Source organism: Equus quagga, chromosome 20 (genome assembly GCF_021613505.1).
Source record: "Equus quagga isolate Etosha38 chromosome 20, UCLA_HA_Equagga_1.0, whole genome shotgun sequence".
Lineage (NCBI taxonomy): Eukaryota > Metazoa > Chordata > Mammalia > Perissodactyla > Equidae > Equus > Equus quagga.
The window spans coordinates 16,887,314-16,912,483 of NC_060286.1; the positions used below are offsets into that span (position 1 = coordinate 16,887,314).

The following is a 25,170-nucleotide window of genomic DNA, read 5'->3' on the forward strand; positions in this document are numbered from 1 at the left end:
GACTAAAGAATCTCCAGGGTCCATTTGAGTTATAATATTCTCTTGCTCTGATGTTTCTCTTCAGACAAACAGGTGTCCACGGAGTTCGTCCTATAAGTAATGTATTTTGCTTGTCTCTCTGCACAGCTGAATAAGAATATATGCTTTGGTTGGGTTCCCTCTCTTTTAGCTCTTAGCAATAAACAATGTAGGAGATGGGAAGGACCTTGGAGTTCAACCCCCTAATTTACATATGGGGAAACTGAGGCTCAGAGAAGAGAAGTGACTTTCTTGAAGTCGTATAGTTCTAACTCAGGTTAGAACCTGGCTTCCAGAGGATAGTCCACTTGCCTTGACCTCTCATCGGAAGGAGCCAATGATCAATGTAGAAGGAAAGAATAAATGCCCAGTGTCACCTGAATGGTGAAAATAACAAATGCTGGAGAGGCTTGTAGGAGCACAGAAATCACTTGAGAAGCATAACTAGGTCTAAGTTATCCAGTGTCTTTAGCAATAGTCCTCAAACTGGGGCATTCAGGCACGTTCCCAGGGGACTCTGAGTTCCCTTTGAAAACAGTGAATGTACATCCATTCTGATCATCTGCTGCGGAATTTCATGGTTTTCGTTTGTTTCTCTGGGTGGGTATGACACTGTCCTGGCCAGTGAGGGGGAGAAAGCAGGGGAATAGATTTGTAAATGATGTGTACACACTAAGTGAAGGCCCAGTGATGGCATGATGCCATAGTTTGGGGCTATGGCAGTTAGTGACATTTTCACGTTGCACGTAATGATTTCCTTACAGCACACCATCATCCATTGCGTTATTTTAATGCTATGACTGTTGATTTTGTATTTAACTTTTACATTTATTTTGGTTTCAAAATTTTGTGAGTAATAAACAAAAGCACTTTACATCAAATTTTGTTAGTTTTATACATATTTAAGCAACACTGCAATAAAAGTAATCTAAAACAATGCTGAAGGTCCAGAAGCTTTTATCTTCCCTTTAAAAGGAGCCTACGCATTGGGGCTGGCCCCGTGGCCGAGTGGTTAAGTTCGCGCACTCCGCTGCAGGCGGCCCAGTGTTTCGTTGGTTCGAATCCTGGGTGCGGACATGGCACTGCTCATCACACCATGCTGAGGCAGCGTCCCACGTGCCACAACTAGAAGGACCCACAACGAAGAAGATACAACTATGTACTGGAGGGCTTTGGGGAGAAAAAGGAAAAAAATAAAATCTTTAAAAAAAAAATAAAAAGGATCCTATGCATTATTTAAGATTGTTGTATACACTGACTGCCTATCACATTCGCGTTTAAGTTGTGAGGAACTAGGGGCATGACAGAGAATTCCAGTGCATGAGCTCTTCTGCTGTCAATGAGCGAATTACTTATAAGGATCCTGGTGGAAGAGACATGATATGCTCTTCCCTCAGTGGGTGGCTGTTCCCACAGGTGATTCTAGAATCTAAGAGGTTATTCTGACAATTGTTTTGCTAACTTTAGAACCTAATCCTTTGTAAAATGTTTTGATGTACAAGGTCCGGAGTGGTGAAAAGATGTGTCTTCTCTTTAACATGGCGTAAGCTAGAGGTCAGCAAACTATAGCCTGTGCATCAAATTTGGTCCACAGACTGTTTTGTAAAGAGTTTTCTTGAAACTTCCCCACACTCATTTATTTAAAGATTGCCTGTAGCTACTTTTGCACTATAATGTCATAGTCCAATAGTTGTGCTAGAAACCCCATGGTCTGCAAAGCCTAAAATCTTTACCATCTGGCAGACCCCTGGTGTATGCCTTCTAAATACAATAATTTCTGCAGTTTGCTTTCAGTTTATGTACATTTCGTTTGCTTGATTCTCTAAAGTGACTTAATTAATCTGCCCCGTTTGGGTAATTAGGAAATTCTAGATGGTTGTTGCTTTGCGTAAGATTCTTTGATTTCTCTAATGAGGGAATCTAGTCTGTTCTCAATGTCGATTGCTACTTTCTTAAAATAGTTAGGAAATTGGAGGCTGTTGAGATGCTGCTTTAATCATTGACACCAACCTGGAGGAGCTGGCCTGAGGCTGAGCTGGGAATTAGATGCTGTGTTTTCATCTTCAGCCCTCCTTTGCTGAGTCTCCCACCTTCGCCACGTCTTTCTCTCACCATCTTTGGGACACAGTGCCCTTTGACTCTTTCTTGCCTCTCAGCCACATCAACGAAGGCTCTGATACCTCACTTTTATCTCCATTTAAATTCATTTCTTATTTCCTCCAAAGGTGTTCACAGTTGAAGCTTTCATCCCTAAGTTTTGGCCTCTCTCAAAGATTTGACCAACTTAGAGGTGTTGAAGGAGCTTGAGGGATGGGGGTAGCCCAAGGAGACAGCGTGGGGACAGGGAATTCCCTGTATGTTTTGGTGCATATAATCCTGAGGTTGCTGTGAAGGTCAGAGTCTATGCCTCGCTGTCCTCAAAAGCCCCAAATCTTTAGGGAGATCCAGACTTAAGAAAAGAAAAGTCTCTCAATGTGGTTGACTTATTTATGATGCCTCTGAGACTAACACAAAAGCAGAAGACTCAAATGCTATTTGGGACAATTGACTGGAGATGACTTCCTACTTAGACATGCCTACAGAAATTATCAAAAGACTAGGGGAGTATGGTATGGTTTAGGGACAGTTCCTAAAACAAAATATTTATTGCTGAATGTACTTTACTAAAAAGCAATGTTCTTGGGAGTAACCAAAATAATGTAAGGCACTAGAGCTTTCTCAGCCGACTTGGGCCATTCCTGCTTGTGCCAGCATTGCTCACCCTCTGAAGGTTAGGTCAGCCACAGAGAGCAACTCTGACTGGGAAAACAACCTGAGAACTGGCACCGTGGTACATTTTAACATTGGTTAAAAATCCAGACAGACTTGGGTTTAAATTGAAATCAAATATCCACCTCTTCTTTAAGTATTAACATAGTTAGCTGGCTGAGAAATACTTAGCACTCACGTGTTTCAAGTCTCTCTTGTTCTGATGTGTGTGTATTTATACAAATTAGGGACTACTAAATATGTTTAGGAAGCAAGTCATCTTCACCAACAGGAGAGTAATAATACCCAAATCCTTGATGACAAGGTAGGAAGGAATGAGACCAGGCATCACCCCCACTGCCCAGTTAGAGGAGGAGCCAAATTAGTTAGCTGAAGGGACAAGATCTCTTTGGAAGAGAGGTGTCCAAGGAGAGGAAGAGCACATTCAGGGTACTTCAGTAAAGTCTTCCCTGCCTTCCAGACTCTCCAGTGGGCCTGCACCCCATCCATCCTGCAAGGGAACCCCTCTCTGGATCTGAGAAGCTCGGTTCTTACCTATTTCACAGACCTTTATTTTGGGGACTTTGGGAAGAATGTACACAAGTCTGTGCCCTGTGTTTCACAGAACATTTTGAAACAACTGACTGTCCTGATTTTCTAGCCAAACTCAGAATCAGCAAGGCCACTTCTTCTCTTGGGAGAGAAGGCAAAGACCGGTGCCTAGGTGTCCCCATGCAGTATCTTTGCCTGCAGCTTTGCTGCAGGCTGGAAAGGCCTTTTCTCCACAGGGACTGGAGATGCAGAGCCCTGCAAGGAGGGAAAGGGGGAGAGCAGGCATGTGTTAACAGGGCTAGTAGATGGAAGCACGTATGGCTGCAATTGCTTGCTTCTGCTTAAATGGCAAGTCAGTCCCATGATATGAAGAGGTTATGTGGAATGGATCCTGTTTGTTTAGAAAAAGTGGATTCTTAGTACGTCATTCCCGTGTATTGTCTCTAGCAGGGTGTATACTGGGAACATAGGCACAAATACATATTTGAGTGAATGCATAAATCAGTGACTGAATTAAGACCTTAGGCTCTGGGGACAGGCAGAATTGGGTCTAAATCCGAGCTTTGCCTGTTAATGGCTGTCAGTTATCTCTTGCTGCATTACTCATTATTCCAAAATTTAACAGCTTAAGTTATCATCTCACGGTTCCTGTGGGTAAGCAATCTGGGCATGGCTTCGCTGGGTACCTCTGGCTCACTGTCTCTCCCAAGGCTGCAGTCATCTCAAGGCTTGGCTGGGGGAGGCCTCATTTCCAACCTTACTCGTGTGGCTGTTGGCGGACCTCAGATCCTTGGTGGCTGTTAGCCAGAGATGTGAGTTCCTTGCCACCTGGCCCTCTCCTGCAGGCTGCTCACAACACGGCAGCTGGCTTCCCCTAGAGAGATGAATCTCGGAGACAGTCCCATGACAGAAGCTACAGCATTTCTATTTTGTTTTGTTTCTTGAATTTTTTTTTTTTACTGTAGCAAAAAATGTATATATATAAAATAAAATTTGCTATTTTAACCATTTTTAAATATACAATTCAGTGGCCTTAAGTACATTCACAATGTTGTGCAACTACTACCACTATGTATTTCCAAAACTTTTTTATCACCCCAAACAGAAATTCAAAGTGACAGTGTTTTTACAACTGAATCTCAGAAGTGACCTACCATCACTTCTGTTCTGTTGCTTGGAAGCAAGTCTCTAAATCCAGCCCACATTCACCGGGAGAGGATTACACAGAGCGAGAATACCAGGAGGGTGGGCATCCTTGGGGTCCATCCTCGAGGCTGACTGTATGAAGCTGTTGACCTTCGGTGGGTTACTTGACCTTGCTGAGCCTTAGTTTCATCCTTTGTAAAACAGGTGTGATATCTACCTCGTAGAATTACGCTCAAATCCAGGGGAATACCACCAAACTTTCTACTCATCGACATGAGATAAAATGCATGGCCCTAAGCCATGTATTTGACCACCCTGGACTCCAGACCATGTCTTCCTGAACAGCCTTTTGGATTTTCCAGATGATTCAGTAACAGTCGCATCTTTAGATCCCTGACAGCATAAGCAGATAGAGGACAGAAACAGAGGCAGAACCGTGGAGATCCAGAATACAATCCCTAAATATTCCTAGTATAATCTTTATGCAAAGCAGAGCTTCCTCTAAAGAAGCCTGCACTGGACAATGCTTAGCTCATATGTTCTTATCATACCATCTCTGGGAATCGGTCCACCCCCTCCCTCAGTCACTCATATACACTATCAGGATGCTATCCTTGTTTCCATTGGGGTTTATGCTCTTTCTTCCATGCACATTCCCAAACGTCTCTTTAATGTGTTTCTTCTCTTTCCTGGTGAGCTGTCCTGTGCCGTGAATGAGAAACTGTCAGTTCCTCTGGAGCTCTGTGCATGGGATTATGCAAGGAGCAAGCAGACTGCTTTTAAAACTGTTCTTTACAAATTTCCAAAATGGCAATATATATTTTTTTTGTTTTCTCCTTTCACAGGTCAAGTCTAAACAGATGAGGGTTTCATTTCAAACACCAGCTTACAAGTGTGTTCTGGGGTCACCATACTTCCAGCCATGTCTTTATGCTTCTCCTTCTGTCTTCCTATAGGAGACTATCAATTTAGGTCCTTAACTAATCAACTGAAAATTAATTGAGACGATTGTACTTTTAAGTCAAAGAAGGGAATTAATAATCTGTATAAAGTTTTCTAGTGATAAGTACTTTGGAAAGACTATTAAAAAATCTGAAATAAAATTACTTTACTGGCTAATGCCCAGAAACCAAAAATAATTGCTGAACAGTGTTGTACAAGTGTGTTCTGTAGAAAAAAATACTATTTGTTTGCCTACTGACCAAAATTAAATCAATAATCTCTAGGGTTGATGAGAATATAGTGAAACAGTCATGGAATATAAATTGGACTTATCTCTGGGGAGGCAATTTGGCACTTTCTATCAGAATTTAAAATGGGTGTACCCTTTGACCCAGAAATTCTACTTTTAGAAATTAACCTTAAATCATCTTTTCACATATACGAAAGGGTTTATATCCAAGGGTTTCGTTGCAGTACTGTTTGTAATACGAAAAAAATTGAAAACAACTTGAATGTTCATCAATAATAGACCAGGTAAATCAATTACAGTGTGCCTCTACTTTGGAATGCTGTGCAGGAGTTAAAATAATGAAACAGAGTTTTATGCCCACACATGGAAAGATGGACATAGAATTTTGTTACCTGGATGAAACAAGTCATAGAGCATTGTTTCAAGATGATCCCTTCTATAGGAAATAATATATATATGATATTCATATGATATATGTATATCGTATTTATACATATGTATAACTTTATATACCTACATAGATTTGTTTGGAAGGATACACACCAAACTGTTAATAGTGATTGCTCTTCCTCTTGGGAAAGAAAGAGAATTTTCTAGGTGGTGGGAGGGTTGCTCCCCACTTTTCTTTATACACTTGCATATTGTTTGAATTTTTTACAATTAGCGTACATTGCTTTTGTAACTTTCATGAAACAATTTAAAAATTACCTTTTAAACTTATTACAGAAGTAATATGTGTTTATTTTTAAGCAAAGAAAGAAAATAAAACCCTGTAATCTCTCTACCCAGATATAATTACCATTAATCTTCCACACCTTCTTCTACACATGTATTTTAAAAAATGTAATTATTTTGGATAGACTGTTTTGTAAGCTTTTTCTTTTGGTTCACAGTATAAGATAAATGTGATTATTTCCTAAAGAGTTACATAATAAACACATTTATATGTCAGTAGATATTCAATTATAATATTTCTAATGGTTTTAATATGATGGTTTTTAGGTACATGAGATTGCTGCAAACTAGGAATTGGCAATGGGACAAGGTAAACTTATAATCCAAGAGCCTGGTTCCTTACATTCAGTCTCATCTGTCCCTACATCCACACTCCCACACTCCACCTATGCTCTGTCAGTGTCTTGAATAAAATCTTCCATGGCCACCCGTTGCCCTCAAGATGAAATTCTACCTTCCTTATATGGATGACAAGGTCCCTCATTTTCTGGCTCTTGTTTGTTCTTCAGCATTTGTTGAGTCAGCACCGTTACTTCCAACTCAAGTCAACCTCGCACCTCACCCTGGCTTACTCGCACGCCTCCTTCAGGGTTCAGCTTCAATTCCTCCGTTTCTGATTCAGCCACTTCTTGATTCCCATACTGTCCTGTGCCTACTCTAAGCCCTGGGCATCTGTTGTTTTTGCCACCTAACGGGCACTCTCCCTTTTCCTGACAAAATAGTTCAGTGTGTGTGGAGACAATCTATCCTTCAAGTTCGTCGTCTCTTAATAGGATAATAACAGGTGGGAGCCCCGCTGAGCAGGGAGCCAACACAGAAACAAGCAGAGCAGAGCAAAGAGAGAGAAATAATGTCATGGTGACACTGTGTAGGGGCTCTTTCATGAAGCCATGACTGACCAGCTCTTCCCTCAACTCCTCAGTCAGTTGAGCCAAATATTCCCTTTTTGCTTAAACCTCTTAGGGTTGGGTTTTCTCTCACTTGTGACCCAGTGTTCCAAAACATGTATCCCATGTCTCATCAACATCATATCTGTCTACTGCTCATTCCTCCTCATTAGATTTTGAGCTCTGTGAGGAAAGGACCTGATCATATTCACCTTTCTATCTCCAGCTCCCAAAGCAGTGCTTGAGTTTATTAGATGCTAAGTATTTGTTGAGTGAATAAAATGCCCCAGAGTCTACCTTGACTGTTTAACATAAACTGTTCAATGCTGCTGGCTTATCCAGGCCTAAAATTGTGCTGAATCTATCAGGAAGACACAATAGGTTAGGGGGAAAGAATTAGCGTTATTGAATGCCTGTTAGGAGCTAGGTAATGTACACAATACATTACATTAATCAAGAAGCCTATTTGCTCTTCCTCTCTTCCTGCTCTCCTGTGATAGGCAAGTGATTTTATCTATCGATAAAATAAGAACAAAATATGAGCTATCTTAGGCATCTAATAAGAAAAATGAAAGGCAGATTATCTCACAAGGTCTATCTTTAGAAGGAAGCAATATTGGCATCTTTTTTTTGTTGTTTTTTGAGGAAGATTATCCCTGAGCTAACATCTGCTGCCAATCCTCCTCTTTTTGCTGAGGAAGACTGACCCTGAGCTAATATCTGCGCCCATCTTCCTCTACGTTATATGTGGGACACCTGCCACAGCATGGCTTGACAAGCGGTGCCATGTCCACACCCAGGATCCGAACTGGCGAACCCCAGGCCTCCAAAGCGGAATATGTGCACTTAACCGCTGTGCCACTGGGCAAGACTCTAGGTATTATAAATTATTTTTGGTTTTGAAAGCAGTGATTTCATTAAAATATGCCTTTTCAATTATAAGGTATTTCAATTCAAAAAGCCCCATAAGATTACAGAAAGTGAGGTGCTTGTACCTATCCTTTAATTAGCTGGGAGAAGTGATGTGGTTGTCTGTATACAGGCCAATTTGGCTGTCACAGGAAAGCCCCTCTTCTCTTCAGCCTGCCAGTTTATTGTCCCTACTTGGTGACATTCAGGTTGGGGACAGGTGGCCAGGAGAGAAATGCTGAATTGGCTTCCAGAAGGTTGTCTGTGCTTGGCTGTCCAACTTCTCTTGCTCAGGGAGCATGCAGTAATAAGAACCTCGAAATTATAATGCCGTCCTCCATATATGGGCAATTTATTATTTTTTTAGGTTAGTGTTTCAGAGCATAAGAATGAAGATTGTAGTAAGGCACAGCTCTTTATTTCTTTTTAAAGATCAGCACCTGAGCTAATATCTGTTGTCAATCTTCTTTTTTTTTCCTCCTTCTCCCCAAAGCCCCCTAGTACATATTTGTATATTATAGTTGTAGGTCCTTCTGGTTGTGCCATCTGGGACACCACCTCAGCGTGGCTTGATGAGTGGTGCCATGTCCGCACCCAGGATCCGAACCGGTGAAACCCTGGGCTCCCAAAGCAGAGTGTGCGAACTCAACCACTCGGTCACGAGGCCGTCCCCCAAGCTTTTTCTTTTGTAATTACTCTTTATAAAGCAATCTATAGAAGTGTATTGACCAAGTAAATATAGTTACTAATCATCCAGTTATCTCTATAATGGTACTTAAGAATTATGGAAACTGATTAAGCTGTATTTATTGAGTAGAGTTTAAAGAGCATCCTCCTATGGACCCAACTCTGTGGAATACAGAGATTGCTGGTTTGTGGTGGACCTCTGGTCTGCAAGGAGCTGATAGTCAAGTTGAGTTGTCCTTGCATCACTTTTTTCCTTTACAGTGGGAACGTTGATGGATGGGGAAATTCATCTAGAAAAGTGTTGAAGAATGTGATTGGCCCGTTAAGGATTAATACATTATTGAGAGTAGACAGAGCACACTGTTTTTAGCCCAAAAGAAGCGAGTTATTCAGAGAAGGATGGGAAATGGCAAACTACCTTCAGTGCCTTTTTGCTCACTGTCAGAAAGGCGAGTTTCCAGAGTCTTCCAGATCAGATTGCCTGTATCTTTCTCACATTTTTGAGTTCCACAAACTTTCATTTTATCTTCCAATTTGCCCAAAGATTAACACATATTTGTGTCTAATCAGGGAAGGACATGATACCGCATTATGAGCACTTTTAGGTGGAAAATCTTTGAGGGAAATAATTTTTATGTCATTTGAAAGAAAGAAGAGTCTTAGTTTTGAGTCGCTTCAATTCTGGCAAGAGTTCAGGTCTTTGTCCTGATAACAGATTCAATCTTGTTTAAGCTCTATCTCAATAAGAATGTTTCGGGGGGGAGGGAAGCACTTTCAAGTCTTTGCATACTATGATCTAGAAAATGAGGCTGACCTTAGCAGCGGAATGCCCTTTCAGGATCGATCTACTTGATCTTCTGCTTTTTTCTTTCTCCATCCTGTTTTGTCTTGAATCTCCAGGTGCTCCATCTCAGAACTCTGCTAAAACTATTGACTGTCCTTCCCTGGCCAGTTTTTCTTTTTTTTCCCCCCACCATCTTCTAAAGGGACAGCTTCCAAACAAGTGCTCTTTAAATGAATGATAAATAATAAAGCTTTATCTGTATGTATCCATATTACCAATCAGTATACTTAATAACAAAATATGGATAGAAAATGACCAATGTCACATTTTTCGTCCTTCGTCAAAATCAAAACCCTCTCTTTTACCCTTTGCTTTTAAATATGGGGGAGAACAAATTCCTAAGAAAACGCTAAACATATCCAAGAAACTGAGACAAATATATGTGGACAGAGGAGGACACTGACACTAATCTTGGCCACAGCCTGGAGTTATTCAGAAAGGATAGCAAGAGACAAATCTTGGAGGTTTTCAAGGGTCAGAAAGATGAGGAAAGCCTGGATATTGAGGTGTCACAGAAGCCAAGGGTAGTGTTTCAAGAAGGAGGAAGTGGTCAGAAGTGTCAAGTGCTGCTAAAATATCAAATATAAAGAGGACTGAAAGATATGGTTTGGATTTAGGGACTTGGAAGTTATTAGTGAGCTTTACAAGCGTTGTTTTAGGGGAGTTATTATGGGGCTTGAAGTCAAATTGGTAGGTTGAGGAGCCAGTGGAAAATAAGGAAATTGAAAGGTAGATACGGACGCGTCCATCCATTCAGCGGAAGAGAGTAATAGGATGGTGGCTGGAGGAATATAGGGATATGAGGACTAGGAAAAACTTTATTTTAGATGGGAGATTCTTGAACAGGTTGAAAAGCTGATGAGAAGGGAGCCAGAAGGGATGGGTTGAATAGCCAAGAGAGACCGTATAATAGATAGATGATGTTAGGTTCCTGAGATCCACAATGACCCCAGCCCCAAGAATCATCTTAGAATAGACCTGAGATACAAGATTCACCTGGAAAAGACCCCATTTTCAGGTGGCCTCTGGATTTAGGAAACCCAAGGTTCACCAGCCTGGCCTGAAGTTTGGAAGGAAGAGGAACTGACATACCATTTGCTCCTTCTTTGACTCTAAGGATCTCAGAGTTATGTTGGATATAATATCAAGCCTTGAAAAATAAGGAAAAGAGCAGGTAGTGAGGATGTATAAGATTACAATAAAAAACTAGATGTGGCCAATCAATTCATTACAGGTGAATCTAGCTTTGCCATAACCTGAAAGAGGTGGGTGGTCAGGCAACTAGATTTTGTCTCAAGGTGGACTTGTAAATGTTGAAAGCTGTCACCAAAGAAACTAAGGTGGAACCAACATATTAGCTGGGGGAAAATGCCGAGAGCCGTAGATCTTGGTGTGCCTGGGAAAAGCCAGAATTTAAAAAATAAAAATAGCTGTGATGAACAAATAGCACCCTTTTGACTCCTCAATTGCACACTACTCCCTCTGTGTCCATTTTGAGAGCTCGCCACCAAGATGTCTAAGACGTGAATCACTGGGCAATGCTCTGGGGACATGGCAATGCTAATTATACTAAGTACCCATGATTAGCTGTCTGGTCTTGTATTTGTATGTATAACTTAACCTAATCAAAGACTCCCTTCAGCCAAGCTGGCCTTGTTGATTGCCTGTGTTGACCGCCAACAATTTCATCAGGGAGGAGGCTAATGGGGAAACTGGAGGCAGATTGTGTTATGATTTATATGGGGCCATGAAGGTAGTGTTTCTGTCAGTGAGAGCTCTGAATAGATGCTGTGGGTAGTTGGATATGACTGAGATTTTTCAAAAATTGGGAGGCATGTTACATTTGGAAATTCCCCAGTGAAACATCAGAGATTTAATAAATTATTAAAGTTTTGTGTTCTTGCCTTCTGTGACATCTCTCCCCTTTATGCTTCATCAATGTTTGTTTCCCCAGTATGTGTTTGTTACTGTTCTTAGTTTAGGAACATACAGAAAAATCCCAAGTTAGTACATACCCTCTAGGGGTGATTCTCTAGTCCTTTTGTTGGACACAAACCCACAAAATAGCCCCGTTTGTAGGCGCATGTAGGAGTAAAAGAATTCAGCTTCCCTGATGGTGGGGTAGGCTGAATTCCCATGGATGTCTGTTAGAATCCTGTACATCAAGGGAGGAACAAGGGCATCTTCCCGACTCATTTACATCATTTTCTGAGCTTGGAGAGAACATCCAAAGGCAGGACCATACACGGGTACTTGACTGTTTATCCCTTTTGAAAGCCCCACCCATCAGGTCTGTAAACTAGTTATATTCCGTTACTTAGGTAAGGGAGTAAAGTGGGAAGGGAAGGAGTGGAGAGGAGACCAAAGCTGGAGAGGCCAGCATTCTCCTGGGTTATTTTATGTTTTCTTGTGTTAATCCTAGGGGCTTACGTGTGAGGTCTGTGTTTAACTAGGTTTCTTCTTGGGGGAAAAATAGTCTTACCAGCATCTTTGGGCTGCTTTCCCAATTCTTAGTAATCCCCTTAGAACCTATGAAATGGGCAGATTGGCCACTCAAGACTTTCAGTGAGTGACTCTTTGATGTCACACCCAGGAGCTTCTGAAATGGGTCAAGAGAGATGCCCTGAAGCCACATTGTACGTGAAGTTGTCACATGTTCTTCTCTTTCCCATCTCAGATTGCACTGTTATGTTGTCCACCCAAGCTGGCCAGAGGATCCTAGAAGCAGCCCAGGTAACCGCCCTATCTAACGGGAAAATAGGCCCTTCTTCCCAAAGACATTTGCATCATCATCAAATTCCCATTAACAGCATCCTTGTGAGATAATGTGTAAGGGCAGACTATTAGATTATTATCAAACACATAATACGTTGGGAGCTGCAGTTACCTAAATTTAACTGTAGATAGCAAACAGTTCCAGGTAGGAGAGGGTTTATTCATAAACATCAGCAGTTTTTGGTATAAATAGAAATTTTTCTTAACTACTGACAGTGTTGAACTTCACTTGAGCCCTGTGCTACTGGAATACAGTGATGAATAAGAAATATCCCCATCCTTGGGGCCAGCCTTGTGGCCTAATGGTTGAGTTTGGCATGCTCCACTTCAGTGGCCTGGGTTCAGTTCCCAGGCATGGACCTACACCACTTGTCAGCATCCATGCTGTGTTGGTGACCCACATACAAATAGAGGAAGATTGGCACAGATGTTAGCTCAGGGTGAATCTTCCTCTGCAAAAAAATAAAAAAGAAGAAGAAGAAGAAGGAAAGAAAAGAAATATCCCCATCCTTTTGTATCCTGGGAAACAGTTTACAGCAAAGATTCCCCTCCCCTCTGTGAGTTATGTAAGACTCATCATGAATGAGCCCCTTGTTTACCTGTGACAAGGCCAGACACAGACCCTCTGAAATCCAGTTCTTTGTCTCATTAGGTCAATGTACCAGTCTACACAGAATGCCTACTAATTTGACTTGACCAAACTTTAGTTAAGCCCAGAGGCCTCTGCTCAGCCCTGAGGTTAAGCTAGCATTGGAACAGCGAACAATCTCTCCTGAAAATCTGCTGGCTGCAGAGAACACGTTTCCTGCCTGACTGTCTGATCATGCGACCTGCTCACCCTCGCACTTGACCCCTCCTAGCCTTGTTTATTCCTATTAAAAGAGACACTTTTTCTGGGCTGGCCAGGTGGTGTAGTGGTTAAGTTCGCACACTCCACTTTGGCGGCCCTGGGTTCGCAGGTTTGGATCCCAGGTGTTGACCTAGCGCCGCTCGTCAAGCCATGCTGTGGCAGCATCCCACATAAAATGGAAGAAGAATGGCACAGATGTTAGCTCAGGGCCAATCTTCCCCACAAAAAAAAAAAAAGAGAGAGACACCCTTTTTACCTGACCTTTGCTCAGACAGAGGCTTATAGATCTTAAGTTTGCTTGGTGGGAGCGTTGTCTCTATTGAACTAATTCCCCTCTCCTTTGGAAAGAGTCTTTTTAAATAAAGTCTCTCCTCATCTAAGTACAGATTTATTTTTATTTGATGCTACTCTATTTTATTATTTAACACTGAGTATATTGACCATGACTCTTTCAATGGCCCGGCTTCCTCTTTGGGACTTCAGTGGTGGGGGTGTGCTGCAGCCGTAGGTGCCTGTCCGTGATGAAGCCGATTCTGGGTGGGGTATTGGCTGGCCTGGCACTGACACTGGAGCCAATGCATTTCAGGGATAGAGCAGATCCTTTTCTTTCATGTATTTTTGAGTTATACTGAGCTCATTTGGGCAGGGTATAGTGGGGACATTTTGCTTGGCGGGAAAAAAAAATGAAAACTGTTTAAAACACAGTCCTGGAGTTCACACTTTCCACTTTATGTATATGTATAATTCTTGTAGCTGATTTCTAAATAAGAGTTTATATTATATATGTGTGTGTATATGTATAGATAGATAATGTGGGCTCACTTTCTTAAAGGCTGTTGAGATACAATGCAGGCATTGGGCCACCGTCTTGTTTTTATCACTCACATGCAAATGTCTGCAGGAAAAACTTTAAAATAGCAATTGATAGTATAATCATTTAATTATACCTATAAAATCTGAAAGAACATATAGATACAGTCCTTTATCAGAAAGAGGGCAAGGAAAGAAGCAGGTGAGGGTAGAAGAAAACCATCCTGCCACAAGGCTTTACAAAGCAACGTGATATTGAAATTATTCCTATGTTACAGATGAGGAAAAATGAGATTCGAGCAATTGTGATTTGCACAAAGTCACCTGACTTATGAGAGGCGGAGCCAGGGCGAGAACTAAGTTCTTCTGTTTTCTGGTCTAGGGCTCTCAGGAGTATACCGTAAAGCCTTCCCTCTCGTGAGTCCCAGGTAACAAAGACCAAGAAGAGTTCCAGTTTTGCTCTTTGTTGTTCATTTCACTGTCAGACCCTCTGCCACTTGTTGTCTCCATTGCTGCTTTCAACACCAGGGACCTCTATCTACTCTTCCTCCTTTTCTAGTCTGCCTTCTTATTCAAGTGTTTATGAGCTTATTCCTGACTTCTGCCCAATCAGCCAATCAGACGCATGATCTCCATTCTGTCCATTATCCCTTTGGTGCTGTGTCTGTTTCTGAGTACTTGGGAGCAGTTGCTTTGCTGACAGAGGTGGGGATAGAAAGAAAGGGAATGCTTGTGTTCCCCTCTGAACTCCCCGGATATTTTGAAGATCTTCCTGAGGTTCTGGAAGACAGGAAGTGTCTTAGATACTGAAATGGTATTGTCTTCCATTCAGTATCCATTCTACCATCAAAAGATCTCATGACAAACAGTGTGCTTAAGCACACCTTTTACCTTACCTTATGTAGTGGAGCCAAATTCTCTTTTGAGAATTATGGGGACTACAAATCTAGTTTGTTCCATGGAGGTAGCATTTTCATATCCGAGAGAATGAGTGATATACCTCACAGCCTCACTTGGCCAGGCGCATGCCTCACCTAGAGCAAGGTACAGCCCCTAGTCTAGCCAACCTCGCTGGATGCCGTCCAGTATTTTAGCTGTCGGTTCATGCTCCATATAAATGCAAGGGTGCCATGTGTGCTATGAAGGGGCCACAGATGCATGCAGAATATGCAGGCTTTGCCATTTATCTTAAGTACTCCTGATGGTTACTGCAGGGACAACAAAACAAATGTAAGACATAGCCCCAGTGCTCCCCAAAGACTTATCTGTCTTGTTCTTGAGAGCAGAATCCTTCCATATAGGGTAAATTTCTTTCCAGGCTCTTTAAATGTGAAAAGTAATAAGATATTTAAAGATCATTTCACTAACATGTAAAGGAAAATATGAACACGTGCATGTTAAATTGCAGGTCTCACAATTTTGGTACTAAGGAAACAGTAATTAAAGTAAGTTCAAAATGATGCTTGCTGACTGGGAACAGATATGGTGAAATAATGAACCTGTAGAAATAATATTGAAGAGCTAATCAGGCTTAAAAAGCACGGAGGACATTTCTCCTCCCCCCTTCCCCTCTTTCTCTCTGGTTGTTCTCTCTTGCTTTTTCTCTCTGCATCCCTCCTGCTATGCCTTTCACAAGACACATAATTCTTACTTTGGGCATCAAGGTCACAATTCTCTTTGATAATTACATATGCATACATTTGACAATTACATGGGAGGGAAGAAACATTTACTTTACAAATGTGGAAAATAAAGAACATACTAATTTTGTGAAAGATAACCAAGTCCTTCCTTCAGCAATGGAAAAATGGGCACATTACTGTAAAATGAAAAATGTGAGTTTCATTTTATAGTAATGGCTTCTCCTAATTAGGACCTCATAAGGAAAATGACAAAGTTCTTGGTTTAGGGGGCTGGCAGCAGACCCTCCCCTAATAGCTTGAAGATAAGGAAAATCAGGGTGCCCCCTGAGGGTTAAATGAGGAAAACCTACACACCATGGATGCCATTAGCCATGTGTGGTGGGAAAGTAACAGATTTTCAGTCAATGCATGGTTAAAAAATTTTAGAACACCCAAAACTCCAACCAAGGTGATTAAGAGCGATCTCGTGGAAGTAGAAATGGATGATGGTTGCTTTTAGCTGTAACAACCTCATCAGTTGTATTCCCGTGGGAAGACTGTGTGGATAGAAGGGTGATGTCAGCCCAGAGCAAGCTTTCTCACAGTGTGGTGAGAAGACCACCACTAAGAAGCTCCTGAGGTGTCTGTGAAAATGCAGATTCCCAGGCTTTACTGGACAAACACTGAATATTTGGGGGTGGCGTCAAAGAACTGGCATTTTGGTTATCTGTATTCAGTTGAATTTTTTCAACATTTTTTCTTTAATTTTTTAAAAATAAAAATACTATGTGTACATTGTAACTTAGATTGCAAATATGATGAAAAGAAAAGCAAATCTCACCTGACCCCTCTGTTTCTTCTAACCTGAGGTAACAATACTAACATCCTGGTGAGCGGCCTTCCACCGCGTTCTCCACCCTACTCATATAAAAATATATGCAGTTATTAAGAGGGTTTTTGGGGCCGGCCCAGTGGCGCAGCAGTTAATTTCGCACGTTCCACTTCTCAGCGGCCTGGGGTTTGCTGGTTCGGATCCCGGGTGCGGACATGGCACGGCTTGGCACGCCATGGTGTGATAGGCGTCCCGCATATAAAAAGTAGAGGAAGATGGGCACGATGTTAACTCAGGGCCAGGCTTCCTCAGCAAAAAGAGGAGGACTGGCATTAGTTAGCTCAGGGCTAATCTTCCTCAGGGAAAAAAAAAAGGGGGGGGGGGGGGGGTTTTGGCCTCTGTTGTTTATTATAAACTAGATTACGTTATACACATTATTTTGAAATTTTTCTCAAGTCATAATAGAAAACCCGCCAGGTTTAAAAAAAATGTATGTATGTATACACACACCTATCTATACATATACAACACACATATATGTGTGTCAGGTTGCTTGGAAATGCAGCTCAAAATGAATGGTAAGCTCCACTGAGGGCTAAGTACTGGTAAAATAGTTAACAAGTACCGTAAGGGAGAGTTGAAAAAAACTTGGAAGAAATATGTCTGTGTGTATTTATATGTAAATTCGTTTCTTGTATAATTTTCCACAGTATGGATATATTAAGATGTTAAAGCATTTCCCTGTCAATAAACATTCAGATAGTTTCCTATTGTATGTTTTATTTTGTTGCTGTTACAGACAATGCTTTGATTTTGGGGAGATAGAATTGCAGAAGTGGTATTTCTAGGTCAAAAGCTGTATTTATTTTTAATTTTATTAGTATTAAAATATTACTTTCCTAAAAGCTTGAGGCAAAAAGCAAAAAAAATATAGAAAACATGCACTAAATATGTGGTGAAGAGGACACCTGTTTACAGTATAAGGGCTGAAAGAAGAAAGGAGAGGGTCACCTCGTTCGACCTCAGCTGGAATGTGCACACTGAATGACTCAAATTTTTACCATTCTGTGCATGTCCACAAGTGACAGAAAAAGCAGTGCAAGTGTTGATTTGGGGGTTACAAATAAATTTTAGTGAGTGCGTGAATTTGTTAATACAGAATCCACAAATAACAAGGATTGACCGTATTCCCACCAGCAATGTGTTTGTCCCACTCCTTGTCCCTTATCTTTACTGAATGTTATTTTTTAAATGTTTGTGAAAATATTTTCTAGTTACTAGCTGCTAGTGAGGTTGAGCATATTTTTTTACGTTTATCTTACATTTGAGTGTCGTCTTTGACCACTGTCCTGTTTCTATGCTGTGCCCTTTTTCCTACTAAGTGGTTAATTTTTTCTCACCAATTTGTAGAAACTTTGTAGATGAAGGCAGACAACGCTTTGTCATATGTTATGCAGGTATTTTTCCCTTCCATTGCTTGTCTTATTTTTGGTTTGAGTATCTTTGCCAAATTTTTTGGTAGTCAAGTATGTCTGTCTCCCTTTTGTGACTTAACCTCCCCTATCTTGTTGTATCTCCAAGATTACATAGACTTCAAATTTTTATTCCAATATTTTGTGATATAATTTATATTTATTTATTTTATAGATTGGCACCTGAGCTAACAACTGTTGCCAATCGGGTTTTTTTTTTTTTTTTTGGCTTTTTTCCACAAATCCCCCCAGTACATAGTTGTGTATTTTAGTTGTGGGTCCTTTTAGTTGTGGCATGTGGGACGCTGCCTCAACGTGGCCTGATAAGCAGTGCCATGTCCATGCCGAGGATCCAAACCGGCGAAACCCTGGGCTGCCGAAGCAGAGCGCATGAACCCAACCACTCAGCCATGGGGCCAACCCCAATATAATATATATTTAAATCTTGAATCTACCTAGAATGTCTTTACATGTGGTATGAGTTGGGATCTATGTTTATTTTCTTCCTGATAAACATTCTCCAGTTGTTCTGATGCTAATTAATTTTTCTTTGTGTGAGGAAGATGGTCCCTGAGCTAACATCTGTTGCCAATCTTCCTCTTTTTGCTTGAGAAAGATTGGCCCTGAGCTAACATCCATGCCAGTCTTCCTCTACTTTGTATGTGGGACACCACCACAGCATGGCTTGATGAGCGGTGTGTAGGTCCACACCTGGGATCCGAACCTGCAAACCCTGGACCACTGAAGCCCAGTGTGCAAACTTAACCACTATGCCACTGGGCCGGCCCCACTATTAACTTTTGAGAGCAGCCAGCCCATAGAACAGCAAATAGAAATCTGATAAGCCACAAGTTGGTAGTGCTCATTCAAGCACTGTGTAGAGAAAAGATATGATCTGTATGTCTGTGTGGTAGGTGTATCTCTTAAATCAATCAGGACCCCACGTTGCAAACATTAGACATCCAAATTCAAATGGCATAACTAATAACATGCTCATTCACTCTCTTCCCTGGAAAATCCAGGGTAGAACGGGTTTTCAAGTTGCTTTGATTTAGCGGCACAGTGATATTTCAAAGACGCGGTTTCTTTCTATTTGTGCTCAGCCTTGCTCAATATCATCTTTCACCTAAATTTGGCTTTCCTCTTGTTCATAAGGTGTTTACCAACAGCAATGAGGGCTATCTATCTTCTTTCTCATTCACGCACAGTGGTTGTGATGGACTTTTTTCTACGTTGTTATGGTTCTTCTGTGGTGGTTGTGACAGAGTTTCTAGGATCTAGAACCAAGTAGCATGGGTGTCACATAATGGACATCAGTGTCAGTGTGTGATGGGGCTGAGTGTTTTCCAGAATCGTCCTTAGATCTGCAGCATCCAAGCCTGGTTCCTAGGCTCAGCCAGAGATTCTGTGAGGTACCTAAGATCCTTTATTAATCTCTTTCTACTTAGCCTGGTTAAAGTAGATTCTGGTTTTGCAACTAAGAATAGTAATTGGAGCTGGAAATGTTTACATAGAGCAGACTGTTAAGGAAATGGGAATCTGAGATTAGTAATTTGATCTAGTTGGGTTTGAAGGCAGGTAGAGTGAAACATTTTCTTAAACACTGGCTATGGTTAATTCCAGTGAATTGAAGGCAAGGCTTTGGTGGGCTCATAATATTTTAAAGAAATGTGCTGGTGGCACTGGCTGTCTATAATTGTGCTGGGCAGCATAACGAAAGAAAAAGAAAACAGGTTCAAAGCTTTCAATTGTTGCCTCATTGCAGGCTCAGAAAACAAGGGAAGTTCTATGACTGGTGTAAAAGTGAAGCTGAGTATCAAACATATGCTCTGATCCTGTGGCTTGTTGAATTACAGTATAGGCTGAATTCACAGACTTGCTGGGTTCCTTAAGTGAAAGTTAGGGCATTGGGAGAAGAAGAATGGAACCCTGAGAATTGAAATGGGGACATTTGGGAGGATTCAGGTGACTCATAGCTCACTGATACCTGAAGATCCTGTAAAGACCTTGCCTAGCTTCTAAGAGGATGCTGATTCCTCATTACCCTCTCCTGTGACCCCCTCATTGCTTCCATTCATCTATCTGAAGGCAGATCCCGGTATGTCCCAGAGAGCTAAGCGTAAAGTCATAGCTTGGAAGAAAAATATTTCTTGTACTACTATTGCTACTATTGTAATTTTTTACATGCCAAAAAAAATTGCAAGACTTTTCCAATTTATATCTGCAAAAATCGGCATAATGTTATCCTTCACACATCTTAGTTGTTTTCCTAACAGGAACTTCTATTTTTGCAATGACTCAGCTAGAATACTACATTTCCCAAACTTCCTAGCATCTGGGGATGACCATGTAACATAGCCAATGATACACAAGGGTAAGTCTGCTGATTATTTCTTAAAAAGTTTTGCTTTCCAAAGTGCTGCTCTTCCTTCTTGTCCCTTACTCCTTCTCACTGTCAGGACGCGGTCGTGGTTTCTGGAACTGTAGAAGTCCTCTTGTGCTCAGGAGGGAAAGGCCAGGAGAATTGCTGAGACCTTAGATCTGACCTTTTTAAGCCCCCGAACAAATGACAGTGATCACTTACTACTTTTTTTCTTATTATGTAATAGGGGTGGGGGGGAAGAAACATTATTTAAATTGTTACTTAATTGAATTTACTCTTACGTTCAGCCAAATATGATCAGGAACAGGTAATGTGGCAGATGGAAAGCATCTCTTTCCTCCTTAGAAAAGTAGAAATCCCTGAGCTTCACTGATTGGGCCAATTTAGATCCCATAGCAACTCTGTATCCAATTTCTTTGGCAAAAGAAATGCTGTGTACTAATTGGCTTAGGTCGGTAAGGGCCCTCCTTTGGAGCTGGGGTCAATCCTATTAAACCCACTTGTTTGCAGCTCCATAGGGGGAAAGTGCTGACAGGAAAAAGAAAGGGAGGTTTGGATGTAAAGTGGGCAAGAACATGTCCGCTCCTTCCCTGTTGTGGATATGGTGTTAAAAGTTAGTACTAATTACTCTTATTCTGCTTTCCCGGTCACTGAGCAATCTGCTGGTTAGATTTGATTCCCATGTAATTTGTAACAGAGTGATAGGCACGGCTGATGTGAGCCTTATGGTCCTATTGCCAGTTTAGTTAATACATTTCCATACAAGATTTCATGAATCAGTGTCTCTGAGCTTAATTAATGTGAGTCCTTCATCCCCACCTCCAAGATATGGATCTGGTCTGTCTGTAATAACAGACCAGGTCTTGAGTCTGGGAGACAGAGGGTCAAATCCCAGACGGGGGAATTCTCCAGGTAAATGCCACCTTGTGAGCCATCCTGGCAGCCTTCTGGGGATCTCCCTCTGCAGCACTTCTTAGCATCTACTTGAACCTTTGAAACTGTCTTAGATGCCATGAGTGTTACATTTTCTTTATGAAATATTTCAGCAGTAACATTTGCCCTATCTCCAGGAGAACCCAAGATACATTGCAGGGTAGGACAGATCCAGTATGTATCTTCATACAGTTGACATGGTTCCAGAACTTTCAACGCTATAAATTGGGATCCCTTTGATCAGCTGCAATTCAGTTTAAGGATTCTGTGACAGATATAACCAGCCAATTGCAGAAATGTAGGGTGAATTTTCCAAAAAAAAAAGATTGATTCTGTAACCCTTATGCAACCAAGTACCCCGACAAAAAATCTGGGCTATAGGTAACTGGCTGATATTTATTAAGTCTAATAAGATATACATCTGACTAATAGATATCTTATCAATAGTAATCAATAGGATGAAGAGAGTTCTCGACTGGAAGAGAGGAGCCCTAAGTGCTTATTTTGTTTACTGTGGGTGCAAGTGTCAATAAATTGCCTCAATTAAATGATCTTCAAGTTTCCTTTCAGCCCCCAAACTGAGTATTCATTAAGGTTAAATATTTCCTGGGCAGCTTTATTTATCTCATTAATTTACTAAGAAGGCCTTTCTTCATATCACAAAGTCCAACTCTATTGTGGTTTTTGAACAAATTAAAACAAATTTTGTGTTGGTGGAATCCAAATTAATGAGGCTTAACTGCATGCTAATTAAAACTCCTTAGAATTCTATGAAGACTTTCCCTTCAAGAGTTCAGATTTGTTGATGAAATTTTCTCATTAGTCTTCACAATGAGCTTGGGAAACAAATGATCAGCCTATCCACCATAAAAAGAAAAACTGAGATATTCTTCCCCGTTTTTACTATGGAAGGCCGTTGCGGAACAGTGTAGAAACCTAGCCTTCTGGTTTCAACATCTTGCAGATAACTTACTCCCTTAAAGAGCTTCTTGTAATGATTGAAAACCCAACTGTAAGGGAGCAGTGAAGCTCAATTAGCAGATTCATTAGTTGGGTCTTGATCACACCTCTGATTGTCACCTCTAATAGATTGAATTAAAGTATTCATTCATTAGAGTCGTTAGTCTCTGTCACTGATAAGAAGAAATCTGTTTGTGTTCAACTTCTAATGAGTGTGTTAAGTAATGTCTCTGCTTAGAACACGTATTGGTTGTGGTTCCGGGTGGTATGACTCATTTAAAAACCATTCACACAGATTTGGCCTGGGAAGTTTGGAATGGCGGAGACAGGGTGACACCAACCAGTCTAGTAACGGAAAAAGACGATTTAGAAGGCCAGGTCTTCTAGAGTCAGGAAGGAAGGTGGTTTACACCAGAGGGAAAGGGTGGTTTTTTCAACCCATCCAAAGGGGATTTTGCAATGGAAAGAAGGGTTTCGTTAGGCAGTTTTATTCTAGATATGGTGGGGAGACCTCCTGTATCAGAATCATTTGGGAGGCTTGTAAAAAATAGCACTCCAGACCTCTGAGGATAGGACCCAGGAATCGGTGTGATTAACAAGCAGCCCAAATTGTTCCTGGGCTCACTGAAGTTTGAGACCAACCACAGAAGATGCTTCCAAGAAGAGACCAGCAAGTTAGCCACAGCAAAGACCTCACAGCATTTTTAAGAAAGTTTTGGGGAACTATTCCGCTTGCATTTACTATTGAGATTTTTTCCCTAAACAGCTGATATAAGCTGTTAAGGGGGCAGGGGTCAAATTCACAACAGATAATAAAAGAGTGGACTTTTTGTCCTTTGGAGGCTGTAGTTCTGCCTTTCCTGCTCTGTGTGGTCCTGCTTAGTTATGTGTTTTTGAGTTGGCTGCATAAAATAATTTTTGTGTTTTTTATTACACATATGAGAAACAGGGATGTGCTGACTTTTTTTTCTTACTTCTGAAAAGTTGTGTATCAGTAATTCATAATTTTTCTAGGATATTTTGGGAATCTGGTGAAAGGTGTAGATTCTGATTTCCACAAATCGTAAATGTGCGTGAATGGATAAAGTTTTACGTTTAATTTCTGGGGCAATTCATAGACCTCCCCCACCTGATCCAGGGAGCCCAGATTAAGAACCTCTGACCGAGTCCCCCTTCAGCGGCTCTGGAAACTCAGATGACTCCACCTATGTCACAGCCACAGCCAGGAGGAAGAGGGCGTGGCTGGTGAACAATGGAGGACAGCACTCTTGAGGAATCCAGCATCCCTCGAGGCCTTGACCCAGACCTTCACATGTCAGAATCGCCACCAAAATATTTGCTCCCCCACAAAGATATTAGAGGTGTCCCTATCTTGGGTGGCAAGTCCTAGATTTCCCCCATTTGCTCATTAGGGCCTGGTGAGAACCTAACTGAAGGTGGCTGAATGCATTTAGTGCTCTCCCTAGTGACAGGAGGCCCCGGTGAGGCTTACCTTCTATGTTTATATCTTGCCGCAGTTAGTGAAGATGCTGTTTTCTAGTGTTTGGGTTTTGCAATCTCAGAGTTTAGTCCAGGGATGATGGAAGTGGCCCTTGGCTTAGACTGGGCCCGTTATAAATTACATTTAAAAAAAAACTTCACTTTGGAAAAAAGAAATCTCCTACAATGCTACTACCCAAAACACCTAGTATTAATAATTTAGAGTGTGTTATTCTAGATTACATTCTATACTTTAAAAAAAATAGAATCATACTATGCTTAGTGTAATCAAATCTGGTTTCTTCACTCAGTGTATCTTAAATATATCAATAAATACATCTATTTTATCATGTTTACTGGTGGCTAGTATTCTGTAATGTTATATATATACACACTTTATTTAACTAGGTGCCCATTAATGGATGCTTAGGCTCATCCCATAAATTGGATTTTCTAATATCTTTCTGTGCTTCTAGTCATTAACATTTGGGATTCTTGCTGCTGTCATGGCCAATCTTGAAGTCTCTGAAGAAAAAAGTGCTTTGTAGTCCACTTTCCTTGCTTAAAAGCAAATTCCTCAGAGTCAAGGGTGTTTAGATGTAATTTTCACTTTATTCTGGAAAACTAAGAATAAATAAAAATCCAAATGCCCGCCCGCCTCGTGAAAGTAATCAGCCTCAGTCTCTGAAATTTCAAAAAAAAAAACGAAAAAAACTGAAAATGCCACTGAAATCATTTTTAATTAGGCATTTAGCAGTTTCCAAAGCAAGTTATAAATTGGCTTTCAAAAGCAGTATTTTTAAAGAAAGGGCCATTTTAATTGGTGTATGCTTGTTTGGTATTTTATATCAGATGGTAGGTAAAGTTTTAGAATTTAGATGTCATATCAAAGAGCACCAGGCTAAGAATATGATTTCTTCTGTCTTCCAACTAGCTAAACCACAGCACATAATTGGATGTGCCTGTGTGGATCTCTGGGAGAAAAGGGAAACTTTTCTATTAGCTATGGCTTGATATCATGTTTCAGGGCTCCTGAGCTGCCACCTTTATCATGCAAGCACTGTAGAGCCTAGCTACCCAAAGTGTGGTCCAGGGGCGTCAGCATCACCTGGGATGAGTGGAACTGTAGGTCCCACCCTACACCTCCTGAATCAGAATCTTCACTGTAGCAAGAGACTCAGGTGCTTCTTATACACTTTAAAGTTTGAGAAGCACTGGGGGAAAGGACATCCAATAAATCAGACCAACCAAATATATACACAACTTCTATCTACTGCTCCCCACTAGAAATACATCATTTCTTTCAAAGGAATAGATGCTTGCAGTAGTATTTGTA

General features: G+C 41.1%; 1 protein-coding gene across 15 annotated transcripts in view; it reads left to right on the forward strand.

Annotated features, from left to right (window-relative positions):
* Nucleotides 1-25,170, forward strand: part of RGS6 (regulator of G protein signaling 6) — a 573,259-nt gene that overhangs the window by 287,363 nt on the left and 260,726 nt on the right. The window contains exon 1 of one of the 15 annotated variants that reach the window (XM_046647771.1): nucleotides 12,402-12,451. The exons of the other annotated variants lie outside the window; for them this stretch is intronic. Coding sequence (XP_046503727.1) covers nucleotides 12,407-12,451 — 45 coding nt within the window. The 5' untranslated portion in view covers nucleotides 12,402-12,406. Of the gene's footprint in view, nucleotides 1-12,401; nucleotides 12,452-25,170 lie in introns of those variants that run through there. 15 annotated transcript variants of the gene reach the window in all.